Source organism: Diceros bicornis, chromosome 40 (assembly GCF_020826845.1).
Source record: "Diceros bicornis minor isolate mBicDic1 chromosome 40, mDicBic1.mat.cur, whole genome shotgun sequence".
Lineage (NCBI taxonomy): Eukaryota > Metazoa > Chordata > Mammalia > Perissodactyla > Rhinocerotidae > Diceros > Diceros bicornis.
The window spans coordinates 11,702,966-11,729,744 of record NC_080779.1 but is presented as its reverse complement, the minus strand read 5'-3'; the positions used below and the strand labels follow the sequence as shown (position 1 = coordinate 11,729,744).

Genomic DNA, 26,779 nt, shown 5'->3' with positions numbered 1-26,779 from the left:
TAATCTTATGAGAGCACCATCGTATATGCAGTCCATCGTTGACCGAAATGTTGTTATGTGGTGCGTGACTATAAATGTCCTAGGCATCAAATGTAATTCAGCCATCAAAGACAATTTATATGCTTTTATATACACAGGCAAGCATTGTTTGCCTACTGAATGTAATAAGTATATTTGGCTATTTTACCACCACTGATCTCAGGCAGCATTTAAAAGAAGCCCAGGTTGTTTAAAGCCCCTGATCAGCTTGAATATAGTAACCTAATGGGCATCTTTTTGAGATGCAGTGAATGTTTTCTATCTCAGTGGGCACCTGAAACGAGAGTTTCCTTTATTTACATTTCATCTAAAATGGTCTGGAAGAGCAGTGTATCGTATGCTAGTGTGTGTTTATCATAGGAGTTACTAAGAGTCAGTTTTGGTAAAGAGAAAGCAATGTGGTAGGAAGGAGGTGAGCTCTCCTGGGAGAGGAAGGCCACTCCTAAGCAGGTAACCTAGGTTCTCAAAGACATAGGTGGGGATAGCTAATTTCTGTAGTGGAAAAACTTGTCCTCATTTTTTAGTAGATGTTCGATTCAGATGCTGCTGTGTTAAGATCCTGAAAAGGTTGAGTCTTGAGCATCTAGGCCTCAGACGTCAGTAGACAAGCTCTCTTGGGCTGGCCCACTGAAACCCTTGAGACCAAAACGTTTACCGAGAAAGCCAGCGTGTTCATTCCAGCCCACTTCCGTGTTCACAGTCTACACATTTTGGTAGAAACCCATATTTCATATTGATCTGGGCACTTATAGTCTTTCATAACCAATACTGAAGGACAGCCTTTTGCTGCTCCTTTATTCTATGTCCATGAATGAGTTAGAGTTAAAGGAACAATATTTCCCAGTTTTGAAACATTGATGCATTTGCTCCAGGATGGGTATTTACTGTGTATTTGGACTTGTCATCTCTGGTAAGGAGGCTTAATTGTGGCTTAACTTTTGGCATGGGAGTGGTAACACACACACATTTTCTCTCTCCCACCCTCATGGGTACTTTATACAGGAAAGATGTATTCATTGTTGAACAATCATACCGCGGGTAAACATTGCTCAAGAGCTGTTAGACGCGCCTTGCACAGTTTCACGTGCAGAAGCAGCAGTCCTTGAGCGGTAGGACAGGGAAGTAGACGTTTCTCACATTTATTGCTTGTCAGGAACAAGAGTGCCTGCAGGTCACATTTGAGAAGATGGGGATACATATGTTTGCTAAGATAATCCTGTAAAGTGTGAGAAGGGGGTTTGTGAAAGTTAGAGAAGAAACAACGAACTGAAATAGTCCAAGTAGAAATTATGGAAGAATTAGGGAAGCTACATTTTTTGGTCTCTTCTTTGGCTTTTCAAAGTTATACCATCCTGAAAGGAGGGACTTGCTTCCTAACTATAGCTCTAAGATACCATATATTTTTAGTGCTTTTTCCCCTAGTCAGTGCTTTGTGGTATAACACTGCACATCCTGTGTGGTGGAAGCATAAACAGAGTCATCACATAAGTTCTATTCTGTTTCACAAGCAGACTAGTAAATGATTGTTTAGAAACCCCTTGTGTTAGAAAAATTAGTGTTCTAGAGCAGCTGTTGTATTTAACTCATATCCTACAAAATAATAATAAAATCCTACAAAAAATCAAATAAACCCTTATTTCTAATCTACTTTTGTCAAATTGAGACATTTCATGGTAAATAGGTTGCTTGTATCCTAAGGAGGCAGGCTGTAGATTTGGCTTCTCTAGCTTAAGACGAAACAAGTAAATGAGTTGTGAGAATGATGCATTTTTGTCTTCAGACCATATTTGGATGCAAAATGTGTTTTTGTTCTTCCGCCACCTCTCAGAAGAGACATGCTCTTTCTTGGGCTTCATTCCAGATAGAAGGTCATCAAAAAGTGCTGTGTGCCCAGTAGGGTTTATTTCCTTAGGAAAGAAAGATATTTTATTTGAACATAAAACTCTCGATAGCAGAATTGTTTAACACTTGGGGTGGAGGCTGGATTGATCAGCAGCCAGCAGTTTGTCACTATGCAGGGGGAAAACCTAGGCCCTGTTCCAGAGCCAAACTTGAAACCCCCCTCTAGCCCTTCGCCTTTCCCCTGGGATGAGTCTAGTTCACATATACCCGCGGGGTCACCCACTGAAAGACAGACATGTAGCGTGGGAAAGGAACCACCCTGTACACAAATAGCACAAATTATAGCAGAGAAACTGCAGATGGTAATCTGAAGTGTGTCTTCAGGGAGCAGCTAGAAAGGGGTAGTGTTGCTCACACAGGGCGCCTAACCCACTGGCATTAGGAGAGGGGTGCTCTTCCTGCCCGTGTGCTGTTATTGGTGCTGTCTTGCTGGAAATGCACCAGGATTGAACTGTGCAGGCTAAATATGGTCCAGAAAACTTTCGGCTTGCGTGTGCACTTTGTTATGACAGGTGTGTTCCTGGCTGTTTACTTACAGTGACAAAGACCTAAAATTCGGATCTGTCTTTCCTGTTCAGGGACTGGCGCATCTTCACATCCATCACGTGATTCACCGGGACATCAAAGGCCAGAACGTGCTGCTGACCGAGAATGCAGAGGTGAAACTGGGTATGTGAGGATGTGCCGCAGAGTCTGGTACTTGCCCCTGGCACAGACCAGCAACACTCCCTGCCCTGTTTGCGTTTAGCTAAAAGTTCAGTCTCCTACCCACGTTTTCTGTTTCTTTTCTGTTTAAGAAGTAGGAACTGGGCTTATTGCTTAGCCTGGCTCCAGCCTCCCTTCCCCCTTGCTTCTCCCCTCTGCTCTGTGCTACATATAGTAGACAGAATATGTTTAAATCAGATCATGTCACTTTCCTGCTTAAAGACCATTAATGGCTTCCTACTTCACTTTGAGTAAAATCCACCTTTCTTAGCATGGCCTGTAAAAAGCCATGGCCCCTGCTACTTTCCAGCCTCATTTTGTGACCCTCCTCACTTCTCTCTTCTTCCTCAGTCACTCATTTTTTAACTTCCTTGGTACTTGCATCAGGGCCTTTGCACCTACTGTTCCGCGTTAGGGACACTTGCCCCCAGTTTCAAAGTTGCAATTTTTTCCTCATCCTCAGAGGTCTTCTCTGACCCTCCAATCTGTGTTCGGTCCCATTGCTTGTTTCCTCCATGATGCTGATCACAATTTATAATTATATAGCTATTTGTTTACTTATATTTCTGACTGCTTTACCAGAATATAAATTCTGGGAATGCAGTGACTAGGATTGTTTTATTTACCAGAGTATTCTCACCCTGCACCTAGCAGAGTACCTTGAATGTAGTAGGTGCTCAATAAACTTATGCATGGATGGGTGGATGGATGGAGCCTGTGGTATCTTCCTGGAGATGATTTTACAATGGTTCTTTTATATTTCCTGTTTCCCTTACCTGGATCTACTCTTATTCCCATCTCACTTTCATGTAATAGTTCTGTCAATTTTTTTTTTTTTTTGGTGAGGAAGATTGGCCCTGAGCTAATAATATCTGTCCCGAATCTTCTCTTTTTGCTTAAGGAAGATTGTTGCTGAGCTAACATCTATGCCATTCTTCCTCTATTTTGTATGTGGGACACCACCACAGCGTGGCTTGACAAGGGGTGTGTAGGTCTGTGCAGGATCTGAACCTGCGAACCCCAGGCAACCGAAGCGGGACACACAAACTTAACCACTACACCACCAGGCCGGCCCCTCTGTCAAATTTTTAAAGAGAATTAGCATTGAGTTTTCTTCTACTAAGGCATCACACACACAAAAAATTCTTTATGCTTATAAGAATCTTGTCCACCTTTCAAAAATCTTAGGCACAGTAGTTCTTGAAAAATACAGTCTTCATCATTGCTTTCTTGCATAGTGCCTGCAGTTGTTGGTTGTCTGTGGACAAATAGTCTGCCCAATTGGAAAATCCCCTCAAAGCTAAGATAGGAGGCACTCAAGTTGTTCTCATCCCTAACGACTCAGCAAGCTGTGTGTGTTCCCTGCAGTGACCCCATGGTGCTAGGCCTTTGGTAGTCCCTTGGTAATCACTTGGTGATCGGTTGCTACTGCTGTCCAAGTTGCCGTGAACTGCCCTGGCTGCCTGGCCTGTGTGTCTCTGTCTCAGAGGAGCGTCCAGCATGCGAGCCCACTTCCTGGCCGGGTGGTTTTCTGAGCATAATCTGCATACACAAATTGAATCTGTGTCCCTGTGAGTGATCTCAGCCCCTCCGTATGCTCTTCTGCGTGAGCTCCTCCACTGTTGTGCGCTCCTGCTGGGGGTAATGGCAGTGTGCGTATTCATGACGTTGGCAGGAGTTCCAGTAGAGATTGCAGTCTTTTGCCAGCTCTGCCTCCTCTCCTTGGACTTTCCTGTAGACAATTGGGTGGGATGTAGGAGTCACTTTGAAATATCGGTAGAAGTCCCAGGTACTTTGGGGGTGTTTCTTAGTGTATTTGTGATTTAACTTGATTCTCTTTATTTAATTCAGTACTGTGTTCTTTCCGGAAAACTTTTGTTGGTTTCTTCTTTCTATGGTTAGTGCTGCTTCAGAAGCTAGGTCACGTGGGTCTCAGTCAGTTCTCTTGAACTTGGGGCTTTCTGTGACTTGATCTTGTTTGTGGCAGACGTTCCTGAAAGCACTAAAGATCCTGATTCATCCAAAAGTCCCTCTGGTGGTGCGGTTGGGAAAGTTCAGGGAGGTGGTCAGGTCCAGGCCTCCCAGGAGCTTCCAGACTGGTAGAGGATCTTGCCATCTTGATGGCTTTGTTCTGGAAAGGGTGCTCCTGATCGACATTAGTGGCCTTGAGGAGGTTGCATATCCATGGAGGATTACTGTTTCAGTTTGCTCTGAAGACACCTCCTCCTCACGTTTCTTTGTCTTGTGTTTTGTTTGTTAATTTTCTTCCACTTTTCCTTCCTTTCTCTTTCTCCCACAGTCGATTTTGGTGTGAGTGCTCAGCTGGACAGGACGGTCGGGAGGAGAAATACGTTCATAGGCACCCCTTACTGGATGGCTCCTGAAGTCATTGCCTGTGACGAGAACCCCGATGCCACCTATGATTACAGAGTAAGAGGCGCCTGCTTGCCTGGCCTTCACTGGGTTCCCGACATTCCTGAGGGATGGGGACTTTGCTTACAAATCACACACCCCTTATCCTTTCCTGCTTTTTCAGTGAGGATGACATGCACCCTGTTGCATAGTATTTAGATAGTGTTTAGATCCTTTTTTTTTTTTTTTAATCCATTCTGCACCACCTCTGTTCTCCTTACCAAGTAATATACTGCTTTCAAGGTGGTGTGGGTCACTTTGTTGTGCATAGAACTTTTTGTCATGAGGAAATTAAAAGCTTGTGCCCCGTTTGCTTTCCCATTTAACTTGAAGAAAATATTATAATTAGATATTTATTCTTTTAAAAATATTGACAGAATCATATAGCAATAGCTTCATCTATGTGAAATTTTAGAGTGTTGCTAAAGAGCTTTATAGCTTTGATTTGGTACACAAATATATTTAAATTATTAGAGTGACCTCTAGGGACTTGTATCAATAATGCACTTTTTTGGTCTCCATGTAAAATCCATGTTTGATCATCAGACTCAGGTTGAATATGTTTACAAAAACTATCTTTAAAAAAAAATTCCCGGGCCGGCCCCGTGGCTTAGGGGTAAAGTGCGCGTGCTCCGCTACTGGCGGCCCGGGTTCGGATCCCGGGTGCGCACCTACCCACCGCTTCTCCGGCCATGCTGAGGCCGTGTCCCACATACAGCAACTAGAAGGACGTGCAACTATGACATACAACTATCTACTGGGGCTTTGGGGAAAAAAAGGAGGAGGATTGGCAATAGATGTCAGCTCAGAGCCGGTCTTCCTCAGCAAAAAGAGGAGGATTAGTATGGATGTTAGCTCAGGGCTGATCTTCCTCACCAAAAAAAAAAAATTCCCTTCCCTTAATTAAATGAGTTAGAGTGGTTAATGTACCTGTTAATGATATTCAAAATTGAGTTCATATGTTAACACTTTAATGTGTATTTCAGTATTTATTGCAAATAACCAATTAATTGAAACTCAATTTAAGCCTATGGTGCAGAGGAATTTTATTTTTTTATATGCTGAAGTATTTTTAAATAGATTATAGACTTGATGACTTTGCACTCTTTAATACATCATTACATATCTCCAAAATTTGAAAACATTTTCCAATATACCCAAAATATTATCATACTTAAGTAAATTAAAAATAATTCCTTAATACAAAGTCTATAATTAGACCCAGCTGGTTTACACTTGGTTTGTCCAAATCAGTATTCAGTATAGGGTAAGACATTGTATTTGGTTGTTTGGCTATTGAGTATCTTTTAATGGAGAATATTCCCCCCTTTTTTTCGTGACACTGACTTGCTGAAGAGGCATTGTTCCTCCCTCTATATTTGTCTTACCATTTCTGAATTTAACTTTACAGTCTTTGTAATGTCATTTAGCTTATTCCCTATAAACTGAAGAGGCTCAATTAGTATCAAGAAAAACTTTCTTAGCAAGATCACCTCGAAGGAGATGGATGTGGTTCATGTTGCATCACACCCCGGGGGCGTGGAACATCTGCTTATCTCACCACTGACGCTGCTAAGAGTTGTCACTGGGTTAAGGTGGTGAACCCCTCCTTTGCACTCTTGTAGCATCGAAAACTCCATAAAAGTAAGGGAGAAATTCATCAGCCTATCCTTATTCTAATAATCAAACATGCCTTTGAGCTCTGTAACATAATTATAGGTTATTTAGAAAACTCTTCAACTGAGCGACTTTAAGTAATTCCTTCATTAGGATAGCATATAAACAAAAGAATGCTAATGATAATAACCGTCCATTATCTGCTTTCAAAAAACCTTGTTTGGATGTTAAGAAATGGCTGGTAAGTCTTCATTCGTTGATCACCGAATGTTTACTGAGTGCCTACCACATGCTAGTCACAATTCCAGAGATTCAGAGGTGAATAAAATAGACAAAACTGCCTGCTGTTGTGGAACTTATATTTGAGTGGGCTCCACGTTGAAGTTCAAATTTTGAAGTTCATATTTCAGGGGAATCAGAAAGAAACGACTCCCTGCGTAGAGAGGCACTTTACTTGTCACTCCTTATTAAGTTTGAGGGGAGAGTGAAGAGGCTCAGCAGCGTGATTCAAATTAGCGAACCACGGTAGATTTGATTGATTCAGCTGTGGACCTTTTATAGTGTGCTTTCTAGCATTTAAACTTTTAGTATCTTAGTTAAGTTTGAGAAATTAACATAAAAATAAACATAAATCTGAGCCAGGAGTCTAAATTATTGAATATTTGTGAAGAAATGAAGAAGCATACTGAACATCAGAGCGTGCGGTAGACAGAAGTTTTTCCATGGACTGTCTCTAGGTCATTCAAAGATGTGAGTGAAAAGTTCTAATGAACAAATCAATTTTATCTTATTTTTATCATTCATTGATTCATTTGGAATATATTCTTACAAATGTTTGTGCTTTTAATATCCTGCAAACTTCCTTTCAGTTTATACAACAGAAAACACCTTTATATCGTTTGTGTGAATAACCAGCAATGGTAAGTTAGTGGCTTTATAGCTAATATAGTACTCATACTGTTGTATTTTTGCAGAGTGACCTTTGGTCTTGCGGCATTACAGCCATTGAGATGGCAGAAGGTGCTCCCCGTAAGTAATGTTTTTTCCTTTTGAGCCCAGTTATTATATGTACCTTAAACCTAGTTTTAAGACTTCAAAAAAAACAGTTTCATGGATAAAGCCATTCCTGCTGGGGCATTTAGGTGAAGGAATCATAAGTACAGTGACATTTTAGATGTAAAAGGAATTCTCAGCATCCACTATTCCTTTTGGAGCTCTTCCTGAGGTCTCTAGGCACATTATCTTTTATTTAAGTTGTGTTCAGATGTGTGACCTGAAATTATGCTGACATCACATAATAGGCAGTAATTTTTGTTTTTACAATTTAAATTTAATATTCAGTGAAACTGATCCTCAACACATGAAATTTTAGTGTTACCTATGTTTGACTTTACATATAGAGGCATAACTTTTTATCTGTAGAATAATGTTGTTGTATGTTATCTATGAAAGTTTGCTTCTCCTTTGGATTAAATCAGTGACAACTTCATAAAATCGGCTTTTGTTCAGAGACGGGTAGAATTGCAGAGAACAAAGGAAAAAACAGCATTTTCTGCTGGTCCTCTTTAAAAACGGGGTACACAGAGAATGTATAAGTGTCTGGTGCATAGTTGCTGCTGAATAAATGTTTGTTGAATGAATGAAAAAAAGTTACCAACAGCTAAAAATTAGTTTGCAATAAAAAAATGGATGTCTGTGCTGAACACCATATGTTCCCTCATGTGTCCCTCTGAGGAACTGAGACAAGGAAGTATTGCCTGATCCTTTGTCTCAGTTTTCTTTCATAATGGGAATAGCATTGTCTTCTTTGGCCGCCATTTCCCAGCTGCCTTGTAAGATTCTTGAGAAGGTAAATGAATACATGAAAATGCACATTGCCTGTTGTGACATATTAATGTGTACATGTGCACCCAACATGTCTTTATTGGGCAAGTGATAGGAATACAAACAGTAATTGCACAGAATTAAACAGTTACATTTTACTGTCACATTTTTGCTCTTTCATAGTAGTACTAGCTATTAACAATGAACAATTAACATTTCTGGAGGGCTTAACTGTGCTTACTATGTTCCAGGTATAGTGTGAAGGCCTTTGCAAGCAGTGTCTAATATAATCCTCACAACAACCCTATGAAAATAAAATGATTTTCATTGTAATCTTATAGATGGTTTAAAAACTTAAGCTATTAACTCCTTTTAAAGGCTTTGAGTCAATATTTATCTTTGATTTATGAAAACTTTTCAATGACTATTTGAAACTGTATATTCTTCCTCTTACTTTTGTCCTCCTCATATTTTGCTATGTTTAAATGGAGAAGTCAAGGTGTGCCCTAGATGCATAACTAGATGTCTAGGCTGCTTGATGTAATAAAGCATATCACTCAGATGACGGGACAGAGCATTGGGTATTATCGGTGAGCCCTAGAAATCAAGAATGAGTAACGTAAGTGCCATACTGATCTGACCATCTCCTCTCCCCAGCTCTCTGTGACATGCATCCAATGAGAGCACTGTTTCTCATTCCCAGAAACCCTCCTCCCCGGCTGAAGTCAAAAAAATGGTAAGCATGTATGGTTTTTTGTTGTTGTTTTCCTTTTTTTTCAAAAAAAGTTGTTTCTTTTTAGTTTTACTCTGAGACAAAATTCTGGCCGTTCTAACTCCCAAAGAACACAAGAGCCAGTGCCCCAAAACACCAGTTAAAAAGTGTATTGATTTTTTTAATGCTTTTTTCCTTGATAAATTCTCTTTGTATTACAAAATAGTGACAAGTGTCCATATGAGACACCATAACATGGTTAAAGAAAGAAGCTCCCTTTTAATATTTAAACACACTTTTAAGTGTAATATATTTCTAAACGTTTTTACATTAAAAAAGCAAAGCTGTATTGACTTGCAGTTCCTTAGGTGAAATACGATTTTAAAATTAAAGGAGGGGGCCAGCCCCGTGGCTTAGCTATTAATTGCGTGCCCTCTGCTACTGGCGGCCTGGGTTTGGATCCTGGGCACACACTGACGCACTGCTTGTCCAGCCACGCTGAGGCGGCGTCCCACATACAGCAACTAGAAGGATGTGCAGCTATGACATAGAACTATCTACTGGGGCTTTGGGGAGAAAAAGGGAAAAAAAAAGAGGAGGATTGACAATAGATGTTAGCTCAGGGCTGGTCTTCCTCAGCAAAAGAGGAGTATTGGCATGGATGTTAGCTCAGGGCTGATCTTCCTCACCAAACAAAGAAAAGAAAAGAGTAAAATTAATGGAGGCATTTACTGTAATTACTGCAAAACATTGAAGTTAGACTTATCCTTTTTCATTCCAGAAGAGTACATTAAAGGAGTGGTCCTCTCTCTTCGGCTTGCCACCTTTCTTTCTCCCTTGCAGCTCTCAGATATTTGCTAAACAAAAATTGATATCCATGGAGGGAGATGATGATAACCTTCAGTGTTGAAAGCTTTAAGAATTGCAGCAGTGTGGAAAAATGCTGGTTTGGTTTAGTTTTAAAATCTTTAAGGGAGGGGGCAATGCTCTGTGTTTTTGCCTGAGAATTTTGCCCATTTGTTCCCCTTGAACTTCTTTCTGAGTCCTTTTCTATCAGTTCTTATTTGCACTCAGGCTCCTCATACGTGTGGCCCTCCCTCCTTTCTCTGTTCCTGTTTTCCTGGGTTCATCTGTTTATTAATGCCTACCTACTGTGTTTTTTTTTCCCTTTCTGAAACTATTCTCACTGGTTTTCTAATTAATGTTGTCTCCTTTTAGATTCTTGACTCTAATTCTGAAATATGCAAAAGATCTCAGTCTTAAGCCTCCTTCTATCTGGATTTTGTCTTTTAGCTGTTATGTCTGCTCTTTTCTTCTTGGTTGCTCATCTTCTGATGTTCTGTAGTTTTCTTTTCCCATCTATGGGTGTATACACGCACACACGAATTTTCACTCGAGTTTCTTTCATGTTTCTCCCTCTCCCTTTGCCCCAACATGTTTCACATCCTTTCTCCCCCTTTGTCTGCTGACAGGATTTTTCTCATTCTTTTTATAGTGCCTTTGACCACATTCAGTTGCAGATAACTGAGGTTGTCTAAATCTACTTACCAGTTTTTGGAGAGGTTCTTTAAGGCTGTACATTGCAAAGATTTTAGCCCCAGTTGGTCTGCTGTATTAAAACATAAAACTCTGGGCATCCATGGGTGGCCAACGCTGGGGAACCAAATGTGTATAGTGGACACCACCAAGGAGTAACTATGGGGCTGGGGTAACACTTTGACTTATGCTGAACTAAATAATACTCCATTTTTCCCCTGTCAGATTTTATTAAGGGACGTTTATGCTCTGTTCTTCAGGGTACCTCAGAATTTACAACTGGCCCTACTCCGATTATTCTGTCCACTACTTGCAGTTTTGGATGAACCACTGTGTGCGTAATAGAGTAATGTAGAGAGACAGATGTAGATGACAATAAATTCTTCCTGTGTTCTTACACCAAACTTTGTCTAACTAAACTTGATTAGGTGCATTTTCATCCATTTACATCATCATTCTCATTTTACCCAAGTATTCTGAAGAGACGAGATGAACATAGTTCTTCTTCCTTTGTGGTTGCTGTCTTCCTGTCCCCCAGATGTAAATTTCTACTACTGTTTTTGGAGAAGTGGCTTTCAAAAGATGATCGGTGAACTCTCTTCCGGCAGAACTTGATAGTTGATTTTAAAGACTTTATTGTAGATCATTGATTCCCAAATGTTAACCTGTAGACACAGTACATGAGAATCCCTTTGGAATCTTTTTTTTTTTTTTTTTTTTTCTGTGAGGAAGATCAGCCCTGTGCTAACATCTGATGCCAATCTTCCTCTTTTTGCTGAGGAAGATTGGCCCTGAGCTACATCTGTGCCCATCTTCCTCTACTTTATATGGTATACTGCCACAGCATGGCTTGACACGGTGCATCAGTCCGCGCCCAGGGTCCGAAGCTGCGAACCCCGGGCTGCTGAAGTGGAGCGTGCACACTTAACCACTGCGCCAGCGGGCTGGCCCCTGAAATCTTTTAATTTGGGGCCCCAACCTCAAAGTTTCTGGTTTGTTAGGTCTGAAGAGTGACCCAAGTATTTGTATTTTTAATAAACTCTCGACATGATCCTTGTGGGCAGCGGGGTTTGGGAATCTCTGTGTTAGAGCATTGGACTACAGCTGTGTATAGAATCTTCCATGTTCCTCATTAACTGCAGAATAAAGTAACAACTTCTCTCAGGGACTTTGAGGGCCCTTCTCTGAGCTGACCCTGACCAAGTTTTCCGTTCTTTTCCACTTCTTATAGCGTCAGAAAACAATTCATCCATCCCTAATACTTTTCTACCTTTGTTTACTTTGTTCCTTTCACTTTGGAATGATGTCTTCTCTCTCCCATCTTTGGAATATCAAATATCTTACTTTTCTTGATATCCAATTGTTCTTTTTTCTTCTTCTCTAAGTTTGATTATACATCTGCTATTGTGTATACGTAAATTTCCTCCACTTTATTTCCTATGTGTATTTCTTACAGAGCTTAGCATAAACAAAAGTAAGTTATTGATACATAAATATTTGTTGAATTGAAAATAATAGTAAATTTGAATGGAAATACAATAGAAACTGTTCTTAAAAGCAGTGAAGTAATTGGAAAGAACTGAACTAATTTTCTAAAGCACATTTTTAAAGACTGAATAACTCATTCATTCATTCAACAAAAATTTATTACATTCCTATTGTGGTCTGCCATGTTTATTGTTGGGCATTGCTGACAAATGGAAAAGTAGGAACCTGTACCATTTCAAACCAGCAGGGGAGACAAACGTGAAGTGTACAGTCTGCTAAATGCAGATAACCCCAGAAGAAAGGCTCCTAACTTGAGGTGTGTAGGGGTTGAGTGTTACCAGGAAAGGCTTGCCAAAAGAAAAGATTCCTGAGCTGAGTCTCAAAAGATATGGTGGGTAAGAGTGTGTTGGCCAAGGTTAGGGATTGGTCATCATGAGCAGGCATGGAGAAAGAGGCAAGAATAAAAGTGGCTCGTGGGGTAAATGTTGGTGACAGTATCATGAGGCCCCCCATAAAACTATAATTTCTACCCCTGTACGTTAAGCATAGAGAACTGATAGCTAAAAGAGTTTGAACTATGATTGAAATGTCACATTTACAAGTTCAAGAGCCCCGGCGTTTGGTCACTGGCTGGCTCTTTTTCTCATCTCCGTCTGTCCTTGTCTCCTAGGTCCAGTCGTCTATCCTCTGTCTGCCTTCATTTTTTTTTATTATTTTTACTTTTATTTTTTGAGGAAGATCGGCCCTGAGCTAACATCTGCCAATCCTCCTCTTTTTGCTGAGGAAGACTGGCCCTGGGCTAACATCCGTGCCCATCTTCCTCCACTTTATATGGGACGCTGCCACAGCATGGCTTGCCAAGCGGTGCGTCGGTGCGCGCCTGGGATCCGAACTGGCGAACCCTGGGCTGCCCCAGCGGAGCGCGCGCACTTAACCTCTGCGCCACCGGGCAGGCCCTTGTCTGCCTTTATTTTAGCAGAAACCTCCCTCAATCCTCTTGCTTCTTCCACCTCATGATTAAATGATTAATCAACATTAGATGTAAACCCATTTCATTTAGGTCTGATTCCGTCCTAGCTCTCTATTTGTGGTATGTTGTCAGTGATGTGGTATAACTTGTAAACCGTGTTTAAGTAATGCTTCTGATCCTCAGTGGTCCTCAGTTCCTGTTTATGTTCCTTATATTATTCCTATGCATTTGTAGAAGATTCACAGTGAATTATGAAGCTCTTTTTTGTTTTCAAGCTTATAAGTTACCGATATTTTGAAGCTTTGCTCTTTGTGGTAGAAATTTGATGATCTTTTTTACTTCCTCTTTTAGGTCAAAGAAATTTTTTAGTTTTATAGAAGGGTGCCTGGTGAAGAATTACATGCAGCGACCCTCCACAGAGCAGCTTTTGAAGCATCCTTTTATAAGGGATCAGCCAAATGAAAGGCAAGTTAGAATCCAGCTTAAGGACCATATAGACCGGACCAGAAAGAAGAGGGGAGAGAAAGGTATTAAGCCTGTTTTTTTTTTTCATCTTAAAATATTTTTTTTAGGTTTTTGCCCAGTAAGATAGGTTACTCGTTTCCCAACTGTGAGCTTGTGCTCCTTTGGCCAGTGCTTGAGTAGTTTGTCTCTGCTCTGCAGATCAGTGATGTGCATAGGGTCTAGCGCAGCTCCAGGTGGAGTTGACTTGAGATGCATGGTATGTCGCCAAGCTGACACCAGTTAGACAGGCACTACGGCTGCTCAGCATGGCGTGATGTTTTTCTTGTTCGTCCTCAGGAAACATCTTTGTTGCTATGCTTTTTTCTTCATATTGACGTTGTGTTTGTATATGTCGCTCGGGGTTTATTGAGCACCAGCTGTGAACATCGTCATCAGCATGTTCGCTGTGTTACTCTCCTGCTCAAGAACCCCTGGGGTATCTTACTGCTTGACTCTTTTGCAGGTGCTGTGGTTAGGCCTGGGCCACGTGTGTGACCTGACTACTCAACATGAACATGCTCTTATGCTAATTACTTTAGGTTCCTTTCTGTTCTCAATATTGGTTTTATATCTTTACGTGTTCTGTGTCCACCTGCCTGGAGTGCCCTCTGTTTCCTTCTGTCCAGCAAGGTGCAGTTCAAGCTTCATTACCATCGTCACTAAAGCTTCTCTTCTGAGGCCTCTAGCTCACATTGATATTTCTGTTTTGTGAATTCTTACAGTAGCTTTACAGGACAACATTTGGATAACTGGCATCCCATTAATGAATTTTTTTGACTCTTAAATTTCAGAGACAAAGAGGAAACTAAAAAGAGTTAGTTCAAGCCAGTTAAAGACTTGGCCAGAGTCATCTTTGGAGGCCTTTAGTGAGCTTTTTACATGTTCATTTGAGGCTTACACAACTTGGGTAGTCTGAGTTAAATCATCATTGATGTTTATAATAACTGTTTGCCCTCTGATATATTCAGTCATCAGAGTAATTAAACTTTGTACATTAAGCTATGCAGTTGTAACAAAGTGCACTAAAGTTTGAAAACAAAATAAGACTTTTTTTTAGAAAAAGCTATTTGTATATTAGATCATTTTCCCATTACTTTCCTTAACAGTAGCTAATAATCCTGAGACATTTGCTCTGCATCAGGCATTTCTTAAGTATATAACCTGGAGCATCTCGTGTACTCCTTGTCATCCACATTTTGCAGATGGTAACAGTGGAGCACTTTACCTTCATTTCTCTTATGTTCACGTCACAATGGCCTCTTTTTTCTCCTCTTTGCATCCACCTTCCAGAGACCCTCGGCCTCTCATCAGTAATTAGTAGCTCATAGTACAAAATTTTGAACATAGCAGAGTAGCTGTTTAAAAGATTGCAAAGATTATTTAGGTTGGAATTTCCCTTGGAAGCGAACATATATCTATATGATCCAAAAATTATATAGTTTTGATTGTCTAGCCTAGAAAAGAACTAAGGTCATATATATATGTGTGTGTGTATATACATATATGTGTATATATATAGATAGAGAGAGAGACTGATGAATTTGTCCTGAACCATATTTTAAGTTCTCAGACCTGTTTTTCTTACCAGTAAACTGATTTTCAACTTAGATATCTCTGAAAAATGTTAGAAATGTATCTTTGTTTGTGAATAGATTTTGTTTTATAAATCTCTTCGAACTTTCTAGTTTTGTTTGATTGCTCTCTGGAGTGAAAACTGCTCATTGAAAGTCAGGTACTGACATTAAAGTGCAGGGTTTAACAAAATGGACGGTTATTTTTGGGAAAATAAAACCTGTTGAAGTGAAAATAAGTTATTTATGTTGAAACTTTTGCTTAGCCTGGTCTAAGTAGAGCAACTTTTGCCTCTTTCTTTTGCTGTATTGTTTCATCAGTTTTTCCCTGGCTTTACCTTTATGATTTGTGAGAAAATTTGATTTTGTTTTTTCTGCTCTAAGTACCTACTTAATGCTTCACTTTTTGTCAGTCCTGCAGACTTGTTTTCTGCTCCACTCTAAGTGGATTCCTGAGTGCTAAAGATAACCAAATAAATTATTTCAGTTGCCTTAGCTAGTTTGGGTAGTTAAATCTCTTTCTTTTGAGTTTTGGCGTCAAGGTGGGCTTTCTGAATTTGCTGGTGCTCTTGGGCCACTTGCCTTGTGTGGCGAGGGCTCTGGGAACCCTCTCAGCAGCCCTCCACCCCCTTAGCAATGCACCCCGCGAGGAGTCCGCTCTTCCACGGGCAGCAAGGCTGGCCCAGGGGGTTGCCACCACTGTCTGTGCGAATTTGGTGTCACACTCCTTCCCCCACGTCCTACACACGTGTAATTTTCACAAAAAACGTATTGTTTACTTTCTGCTGTAATGCTCTTGGAGATGCTTGCCTCCGCGCCCATGTGTCATGATTTGTGAGCTGTCCCCTTTCCCTTGTCCTTTTCTTTATAGATGAAACCGAATACGAGTACAGTGGGAGTGAGGAAGAAGAGGAGGAAGTGCCTGAGCAGGAAGGAGAGCCAAGGTAACGATAAAGCCGCCGTTCGGCTTCCTGCTGTATGAAGTTCGCGTTGATGCCGGGATTTCGGAAGATTCCTGTGTAGTATGAAGAGATCTTAAATTACTTTGAAAGTGCCTTAATATCTTCCATTCTTCTCTATTCTTTGAAAGAGTCCTATAAACCTGTTTCCTCTCTGGATCCTCTTACCCAGTGGTTCTTTACCAGGAATCCATTATTTCCCCTCCCCAAGTCACTTGGAAATGTGTGGACTTGTGTCTGGTCCTGCGGAAGGGGAGCTTGCCACTGGCAGTTATTGCTCCAGGAGGCATGGATGGTAAATGTCTTGTGTATAGAACAGTCCTGCACATGAAGAATTGTTCTGCTTAGAGCCAGTAGGGCCTGCATTGAAAAACAATATGGTCTTTCCCAAAACGTGTTTGTTTGTTTTGCTTTTCCCACAAGTGTGGTTACCAGGCTTTCATTTCCTCTATTAGGGTATATTCTGTTGTGATCCATTTTATAGTCTATGTTTTGGTTATCTCTGGCTTCCCAAGGTACAGTGAAGCAGAAGGTTGAAGATTTGGTAGTGTGAACCTCATGGTAACTAATTAATCAGGGGATAGAGGGTTTTAAAATTTTAATAATGGTCTTGCGTGGCAGTTGTTCTTGCTGCAGCTACACATACCTGACTAATTGAACAAAAGGAGATGGAGGAGTATGTTGAAAGACCTGTGGGGACCCATGTGCAGAGAATGGGAGTTTGAAGAGAGCTTAATAAGAGATGAGAATTTATTGAAAAAACTCCATAATATCTTTTTCTTCTTACATAGGAGAAAATTTGAACCATTTGAGACTAAAAATTTTAGAGTAATTTGAACTGATTTCATGAGCAGTGTTAATTGTTTTTGGGTAGGAGCATGATGTAATGAAAGAGGCAGTTTAAGGAGATGTATTTCCCATGGTATTCTGGGTGTTTTTGGAAGTGGAGAAGTGACTGTCAGCAGGGAGACCAGCTGGAAGTGATGCCGTTTAATTAACTGTGCAATGGCCAATTCATTGGACCCACTTGGGCTCAGCTGCTGACCCTGGAGATAAGGTGGGAGGAGGGAGGGCATGACAAGACTTGGCGGACCAGATGAAGAACGGGAAGGAAGGGTAAGTACTGGAGATTACTCTGAGATGCCTGTTCTGGCAGACCAGGAACATGCTGTTGCTTTTACTTATGGGAAATAAGGTGATCAAAGGGACTAATGAAGTGGAAGAAGGTGATTTCAACTTTTCATGTGACACAGTTTGAGTTGATGTGAGAATCGAAAGTAGAGATGTCTTGTCAAGCAAACATCCGGGACAGAGTTTTAGGCTATTTATGAAATGGATAAAAGAAGATACAGTACTACTGAGTTGTAAATATAGCTATCCCCATGGATTGTTAGTTGAATCCCCAAGCGGGAGGAACTGACGAGAGTGAATGTAGAAATGGAGTAGCATGCTGGGGCTGCTGTCTCATGCAGAGGATCGTGTGATCCGTACGCACCCCTGAAAGCCCTGCTTCCTCCTACAGTTCCATTGTTAATGTGCCTGGTGAATCTACTCTTCGTCGGGATTTCTTGAGACTGCAACAGGAGAACAAGGAACGTTCTGAGGCTCTTCGGAGACAACAGCTACTGCAGGAGCAGCAGCTCCGGGAGCAGGAAGAATATAAAAGGCAGCTGCTGGCAGAGAGACAGAAACGGATCGAGCAGCAGAAAGAACAGAGGCGGCGGCTGGAAGAGGTAGAAAAAGGAAAATATCCAAGTTGGTTTTCTCTTTCTTTATTGACACTGGTAGCCAGACACTGAAGGGAATATTGTCCGTAGCCTCCTAAGGTAATACGTTTCCCCTGGCTTAGCTATTCAGGTGACTTCTGAGGGAAAGCTAGGGCTTTCAGACTGGCAGGCCTTCACATTCCTTGAGGTCTGAGAAGTGTTTACCTTGCTTGTAAAAACTTTAAGTCCTGCCCCACAGTTACTCATCCCCATCCTGTGTTAGATGAAGATCAGCAGGGGCCCAAAGACAGCATCATCCTGGTTCTGTGAAGGCTGTTTCCATTGTGGTTTAAGTTGGCTAGCTCAGACTTGACCTGATTTCTTTTCCACTCTTGGCCTCTAGGTTCAAGCTTATGTGTACGTATTTTTCTGAAACTCGAACTTTTTCACAGGAGAAACATTTTTCTACAAATGCCTTAAGAGTGAGGGATGAAGAAGAGAATTATATTGGGTGTAAAACAAATGCTATTCTGTAATCTAGTTGTTAATGTGGGATTAGTTATGTCCTGTGGTGGGGAAATACATTTTGTGCTACCTGCTCATTTAGCTCATTAATACCATTAATGTTGATAATGTGGTTACCCATAGCTTTTTCATTTTTACTTCACAGAAACATTATTTCCCTATATTTTACTTGGGGCTTGAAAGAGTCTTCTGATTTTCTTTTTCTGATTGCCTTTTACTATATATCTCACAGCTCCAAATTTTTCATTCATAATAGTTTCCGTTTCCATTTAATTCATACACTTTATTGTTTCACATTTATCTTTCAGGCCAAAAAAATATTTGCCCCTAGTTTAGAAAACCAGTACCTGTTTAACTAAGGAGACTGGAAATATTCAGCCAGAGTTTGTGGAAGAAAGCATAACCTTCTTCTGTAGTAGGGACAGCGTTGCTGTTTCTGTAACTCTTTTTGCAGTTGATTTGCAAACTCTTTTGTGTTATTTTTAAGACACTGTTTTCGGTGCTCTTTGAACATGACAGAAACCCTGAGTGGGTTCCAAGGTTAGTTCCAGTTGCACGTTGACCATTTGGACTTTTATAATGAGGATGCTTGAGTTCTGAGGCTTTGGCTGTTTCTGGTTGTTTCTTTATGCAGTATTCTCCACTGTCCTTCCAGCCCTGGGCTATACTTTCCTTAAGCATGTGCTACGGGTTAGTTTGGTGGTTTATAACTTGAAGTGCCAAGGACTGGGTCAGCTAGAGCTCGTTTGTAACACAGGCCATGGAGACTGCTTTCAGGCCAAGTGGTAGTGAGATAAGTGTCCATTATCCAGTCTGTACACAGTAGGGAGTGAGGATTGCAAAGTGAATGGCTCGGGGAGAGGAACTGAAGTTTTAAAGCCATTTTGTTTCATTAGCTAAATAGAGGCAAGAGAATTAGGGATGTCTGCTAGATGAGAACTCTGCACTTCACTTGCTTCACTTAGCCTTTTAATTTCAGCTTCTCAGTAAAAGTTCAACCTCAGAGTCACCTCTTTGCACCCCTTCGTCAGGAAAGATGGAGCTGGGTACTGAAACGGGGAACGTTTGCATGAGTAGAATCCACGGATTTGGATTCTTGGTGAGCTAGCTGGATTAGCCTGGATAATTAAGCATTGTTTACACTGTAGGTCCCGGAAGGTCATTTGCAAATATTTGAGCCCTAAATGGTTTGTAGCCCTTTATTGGCATTACACGTTCAGTCAGAACTGTTGGGGGATTGGGAATTCCTATTGTTTTTAACAGACTAAATAGATAAAGATGGTCAGTCTCTCTCGTAAGATACATGACAAAACTGAAAGGAGATAACTTTCTGTCAGCGACTGGCAAACAAAATGGTCCAAAAGTCGAGGTTGTGGGGAAATAGTGCAGATGTTCCTTTCTTTACAACTGCCACCTCCAGGACAGCAGGGCTCAGGACTTCTCCTGCCATGCCCCCTCCTGTTCCTGAACCCTGTTTCTGAAGGTCCTTCATCTTTAAGAATAAGCTATATAGGGGCCGGCTCCGTGGCGTAGCGGTTAAAATGTGCACGCGCTCCACAGCTGGCGGCCCAGGTTCGGATCCTGGGCGTGCACCGACGCACCGCTTGTCAGGCCATGCGGTGGCAGCGTCCCATATAAAGTGGAGGAAGATGGGCACGGATGTTAGCCCAGGGCCAGTCTCCCTCAGCAAAAAGAGGAGGACTGGCATGAATGTTAGCTCAGGGCTGATCTTCCTCACAATAATAAAAAAAAAAGAATAAGCTATATGTACACATACACTCTCCTCTTCCTTTGGTGCACTTTGAAATTGCTGCTCGGATCTCTCTCCTTTGTTTTTCTCTGCTTCCTCCTCCTTGGCTCCTGTGTGAACTGGAGATCTTGGAAGTCCTTGCAAATGTTTTCAAGTCTGTCTCCCAGTTTTGCTGAAAATGAGGTTTTTGTTTATGTTTTCCATTTTCCTTGTTGCTTTTGGATGGTGCCAGGAGGAAAGGGGAGAGTGCTGAGCTCCTGCAGCCAAGTTCACACTGGTCGTTTTGTTTCCTCCTCTCCTGCCCCTCACAGCTCCTCAGACATTTGAGTGTGCTCCTCAGTCTTTCTCTCCTCGACACACTCCACGTTGTCTCGGCTTACTCTAAATGGAGCATCCAGATTCAGAACCCCATGTGATAATGATCTCCCTCCATCAAAAAGTCTGACTATCATTGTATTATAGATGCATCCTCACACCTCTGGCTCATGTAGAACTTTGCCTCTCGCTAACTTTTTTCCATAAAAATTGTACACAGGCTGCTTTTTCTCCCATTCTGTTCTTACTCTTCTTTTTTTTTTTTTGATCAAAAATGAAGAATATTTAATTTATTATGTTTTTATTCTAATGGTTTTGTGCTCTTTTTTCATTGAATCTTGATTTGGTACCTATTAATTATTCTTCCCTACTCCCATGACATCCACATATTTGATTAGTCTGCCTTATCATTCTTCATCTAAGTTTAATAAAAATATTAAACAAGACGTAATCTAAGTTGATTACTGTGTTAGTTGATGTACTTTGGATATATTTTTGAACCTGTTACATATTTAACTAACTTTCCTGTCTCTTAGTTTATATTTCTTCATTTTGACCTCATGGAGACTGTCAAATTATTGGTAAAAGCAGGGGCCGGCCCGGTGGCTTAACCATTAAGGATGTGCGCTCCGCTACTGGCAGCCCGGGTTCGGATCCTGGGCACACACCAACGCACCGCTTCTCCACCCATGCTGAGGCCACGTCCCACATACAGCAACTAGAAGGATGTGCAACTATGACAGACAACTATCTACTGGGGCTTTGGGGGAAAAAAAAAAAAAAGGAGAAAGATTGGCAATAGATGTTAGCTCAGAGCCAGTCTTGCTCAGCAAAAAGAGGAGGATTAGCACAGATGTTTGTTCAGGGCTGATCTTCCTCACAAAAAAAAAAAAAATTATTGGTAAAAGCAAGATACGTTTGTCTGTGGTTTGGTGTGCTCCTTTAGTAAACTTCCAAAAAAAAGAAAGAATTTCTTAGGGAAGATTTGTTTTTGGCAAGCCTCTGGTGCCGCCATAACAGCAGCACATTCTTTTTAAACTGCATAAATGATCTTTTTAGTATAGATAAGAGTCAAAATCAAACCTTTCTTTTGAGGTTAGAACTTACCCTTTTCTTAAAAAAAAAAGGAAAAAAGCCTGTCCGTATCTCTTCCCAGTCTTATCCTTTTGCATAGATGACCATGGTGCCTGTGCTCTCTAGACTTTACGTACTGGCCGTTCAAATTCAGTCAGGACTGCACTTCCCAGGCTAGTCACTCTTTCTCCCTTTCTGTTCTTGGATGCTGCTGATAGGATATTCAAGGCATCCCCACCTCAGAATCTTTCTGCAGGTATTTAAAAATAGTTTCCTACTTTACGGTCTTTCCTTTCAGAGTTTTTAGCCCTGGAGTTGCACTTGTCACTTTGTGATTTTGGGGATCTGCTTCCTTCAAGTGAGGGGTAAATGTTAGTGTGATCCCCACAGTCATTCCTTTGCTTTTTCTTCCACCAAGAGGGCACATGGTTACATTCATTTTTTTCATTTCTACAAATTCCATAGTGACTAAAATTTTAGAGAGGTGGGTGGAAGTGGAAGAAATTGAAAACAAAGGAAAATGAGAAAAACAATTTTCTGTGTGAACTGGGATTAGTACTGAAGCTAAATTGTAACACTAGGAAAACAAAGAAGTTTCTAAGAAAAAAATTAATAAACTGTGCATGTATTTGTTGTGTATTTCTTGGCTCCGAGATCTTAGAAGGAAGGCACAGTGAACTCCTTCACCCCAGCGATGCTTCCATGCATTTTAAAGAATTAGGAACCGTTTCCTCACCCTTCTCTGCCTACACAAAGGCCTTTGTTGGGCAGATGTTAGTATCTAACGTGAAGAGCACATGTTAGCACAGTGCTGCCTTTTTTATAGTTCCAACTTAAATGAATATGGTAATCACAGCATCGGGGCAGGCAAAGACCCCTGCAGCCCAGGCCTTGCTTTCTGTTAAGTCAACACCTCCGTTGTTTTGCAGAGGGTCTTATCTTTCAGAACTCCTTAGAAGTTCTTTTTTTTTTTTTTTAATAATTTTATTTATTTTTCCCCCAAAGCCCCCTGTAGATGGTTGTATGTCATAGCTGCACATCCTCCTAGTTGCTGTACATGGGACGTGGCCTCAGCATGGCCGGAGAAGCGGTGCGTCGGTGCGCGCCCGGGATCCGAACCCGGGCCGCCAGCAGCGGAGCGCGCGCACTTAACTGCTAAACCACGGGGCCGGCCCCCTCCTTAGAAGTTCTTAAATGTCCTTTTGGCATCCCAGTCTAGTGTCTTGTTATATTTACAGTTACATTTTGTAAAAATTTTATTCAGTAAATGTTATTTGTTGCCTAAAGATGGGGGAGAGTTGTCTGGGGAGAAGCAGATAGTTTCTCTACTAAGGCTTCATCTGAACTTGCACTTGAAAAACTCAAGAGTTAGTGGCATGTGTGTGCAGTAACATGACCTTAAAAGTTCTTGGAAATAGCTGAATCTGAAGAATACACTGGTTTGTTAAAGTCAGTTTCCACTAAAGTCCAGTGGAATGTGTTTAAATGGACCTCACTATTATCAGTATACCTGTTTAGGAAAGTTTTTAGAACTGTGAGATGAAAGCACTGCTTTTAAATACCAAACTAGAAAGGGAACTTAAAGATAATAAAGCATAATTGGAAAAGTCCATATTTACTCAGGCATGCTTGGAGAAATTTAAGTAATAAGGAAATCTCTTTTTAATTTGAGAGATTTGGAAATCACTTTACAGCATCATGCAGTTTTTCAGTTTGTTTGACTTTGTTTTTAAAGAAAGAATGATTTAAGGAAATAATGATGACATTAGTTTGCAAACACTTCAAAGGATTATATCATGTTTATCATTCTTAGCAGGGTAAACCTGAAAAGGCACGCTCATTAGAATCTCTTGGGTTTTGTGATGATGGGTATATATGTTTTATTTTTGGCCCTTTTCTTTTGAGGTTCTATTGCAAGAGGCCAGCTTTTCACATTCATCATTTATAAAAATGTATTTACTAAGGGCTTTCTTTAACTCCCCCCCCCCCCCCAACACACACACACACACACACACACACAATTGAGGGCCTGTTCTAACCGTAGTGGTTTTTATGGTTGGTAGCTTAAGTTCTTGCTCTTGGTCCAGTTTACGATTTCAAATATTAGAGCATAATGTGGAAGAGGGATTGGTAACTGCAATGCTCTTTGCCTTGGCTGTCGGTCTCCCAACCAGGACTTGCTTAGTGGGCTAGTTCTAGTAAACTTACTGCTTTCCGCATTGTCTTGTAGAGTTTTTAAAAGTATATGACGTATCTTATCTATAAGAATGGGAGGGGAGGGGCTGTGTCTAACTGATCTCTGTGTACCCAGGGTGCTTAATGAATATTTCTTAAATAGATGAATCAGACATTGGTAGTCTTAGGAGTATCTTGGAAAGAAAGCTTATTTTTGAAATTTGTACCCATTCTTAAGTGGACCTTTGGGCTGAGATCTCTAATTTGAGTTCCAGCGCCACGTTAAAGTACTGTAAAGGACCTTATAGAATATCTTGAGGCATAAAGGGTGTGCTGTGTAAAGTATGGGGCACTATCCAAGTGTAACCGTTACTGTTCAGCCTTTATGTCCTTACTAGGTGATCCTGAAAAGATGACTTTGTGATGTGATTGGACTTTGTAGGCCCTGGAGAGATGAATGGATTCTTTAGTCTTTTCATTACTCTAAATGCTAAGTGTTGAAGGTAAAATCACAGCAGTTTTGGCTTGGATGTCATATGCTGGGTGTGAGGGTTAAATTCAATTAAAAAAGGTATTTATTGTGATATTTACTACAGGGGGGAAAGATGAATGAAACATGATTCCTGCTCTCAAGGAGCTTATGGTCTGTATTTTGGTGTTGATCAAGTAAGCGAGATTATGTACTTTCACAGGAAACTAAGAAGAAAAAGTCTTTCAGAAGCATCACTTGTAGCTTGTGCCTGTTTGTAAGATGTTTGCTTACTGTTATTTTATGACTTATTAAAGTAATTTTAAATTATTTTAATTAAACAATTACATAATAATTATGTTGACTTTGGTAAACAGTTGAACAAAAACAACTTGATGCTTACCTCACTTTCATTGAGAAATCCCAGTGAAATGACTGTGAGGAAACAAAAATGGTATAAACAACAAGGACAATGAGAACAAGAAAGGGAACCAACTTGTGGAAATTAGATAGTGCGTGGAAGAGGGAAGACTATACTGCAAATCCCGGAAGAGAGTCAAAAGTCAGAGGTGACAAGTGGGACTGAAACATGTATATGGAGCAGTTAGACTCCCCAGTCCCATGCAGCCGGGCTGCTGTGCTCTCCTCCTCAGCAGGAGCAGATGTATACTACCTAGAAAAAGTGAGCAAGAGACTCAGAACATGGAGAAATCAGGCACAACTGAGTGTGCGGAGAGAGACATACTGAAAACGGGCATTAAGTGCAAGTCCGCATACTAATCAGTGTGACTGCTAGCATGCTCACCTCTCTCAGCTCCCACAGTGCTGGCAGCCACGCTTATTACATATGCCACCTCCTTTTCCTGCACCCTCTGCCCAGCCCAGGCAGGATATTGGGAGGATTCTCAGAATATTGCAAAGATTCCTCTCTGGAGATACTGAGTAGCCCAAGGGAAATAAGGTCCCGATGAAATGATCCTGCTGCTGAAATCACCTGACTCTAAAGCTTTCCCAAGTGCTGGCCCAGCCCTTCTATTTTGCTGTTTACTGTCTTAAATGTGAATGACAGCCAAGATCCCGGACACTGAGAAAAACCTTTAACATGAAAGCTTCCAAGACAAATAGAAAAAGGAACTTGAAGGAAATAGAGACAATGTAGGGAACAGAGAAAATATCCCACACGTAAACACATGTACACACGTAGAATCTTAATATCCTTAGAAAGAGAAGAGTGAAGATACAATATTCATGAAACAAGAATATTCAGAAAATAAGAAAGAATTTTCGAAAATTTTTTTATAAATTAGAACTCCCAGAAAGTAGGGGGGAAAAGATAAGTTTATGGGGAATAGGACAAAAGAAAATCATAATAAATCCAGGTGGTTTAACTTCCATTTAATAGATGGTCCAGGAAGTGAATACTATACGGAGAACATACAGGAATAATTCAAGAAAAGTTTCCAGAACTAAGAAATATGAATTTCTGGATTGAAAGGCTTACTGAGTACCCAGCACAATGAAAGAAAAGAGACCCATACGATGGCACATATATCATCTTGAAATTTTAGAATATCAGGGATGGAAGGATCCTAAAAGCTGTGGTGGGGGGAGCAGGTAGAGGGGTGTGGATGGGTCTTTTACTAAGTATCAAGAATCTGAATGGTCTCAGATTAACTGGGAGCAACATCAAAAGCTAGAAAATGACATAGCAATCCTTTTGAAGCTCTGAGGGAAATCAAAATCATCTGTACAGTGTGAGAGTAAAGATTTTTGTGCACATGCAGAGTACCTAAAGACTTTTACTTTGTCTAAACTCTTCCTCAAGAAGCTACCAGAGGATGTGTTCCAGCAAATAAGAAAGAAGATGACAAGGGCTCCAGGAAACAGGGGATCTTAGATAGAGGGTCCAAAAGGATTCCTACGAAGTTGGTGGACAGAAGTATAGGATGCCTGGAGAGCAGCCCGTCTAGGAGTTAGGAGAAGAGAGGGCTGAGGGAAGGTTGATCTCTTAAGAAGGAGGAAAGAATACCTTGATTTATTTGACCATACTGAGAGGAGGAGGTATGGTAGTGCAAGAGACTTGACAGATGATTTTGTGATAGGCCCATGGAAAACCAGTCAAACACAATAAGGCAATTAATAACTCCTCAAAAAACTGAAAAGAAAGTTACTTGTACATAACTCAGCCGTGAATGTGGTTTTCATTTAACCGGAAATTGTCACATGACTTGATTTGGGAGCATGGGATGGTGTGGTGCAATGGATATTCTTTGGGAGGCATCAGTAGATGGTGTCTAAAGTGGAAAAAATTTTTGAATAGCTCTATAAGCATGTTATTTAAAAATCAGGATGTGTAAATACCATGGGAAACGCTAAAAGCATTGAAAGTAGTTATACCTTGGAAATAATTAGAAGTGAGAAGTGGGATGGCTTATTTTTGACATAAACCTTATGTTCTTTTTGACTTTTTAAAGTACTTAGTATTTGATTAACTATTTGATTAAAAATTTTAAAACATAAATAAAA

General features: G+C 40.7%; 1 protein-coding gene across 50 annotated transcripts in view; it reads left to right on the top strand.

Annotated features, from left to right (window-relative positions):
- Positions 1-26,779, top strand: part of MAP4K4 (mitogen-activated protein kinase kinase kinase kinase 4) — a 198,495-nt gene that overhangs the window by 124,907 nt on the left and 46,809 nt on the right. For all 50 annotated transcript variants that reach the window (XM_058534402.1, XM_058534397.1, XM_058534396.1 and 47 more), the window contains exons 6-12: positions 2,520-2,610; positions 4,946-5,076; positions 7,650-7,704; positions 9,157-9,235; positions 13,557-13,732; positions 16,152-16,224; positions 17,762-17,972. In XM_058534402.1, coding sequence (XP_058390385.1) covers positions 2,520-2,610; positions 4,946-5,076; positions 7,650-7,704; positions 9,157-9,235; positions 13,557-13,732; positions 16,152-16,224; positions 17,762-17,972 — 816 coding nt within the window. The remainder of the gene's footprint in view (positions 1-2,519; positions 2,611-4,945; positions 5,077-7,649; positions 7,705-9,156; positions 9,236-13,556; positions 13,733-16,151; positions 16,225-17,761; positions 17,973-26,779) is intronic.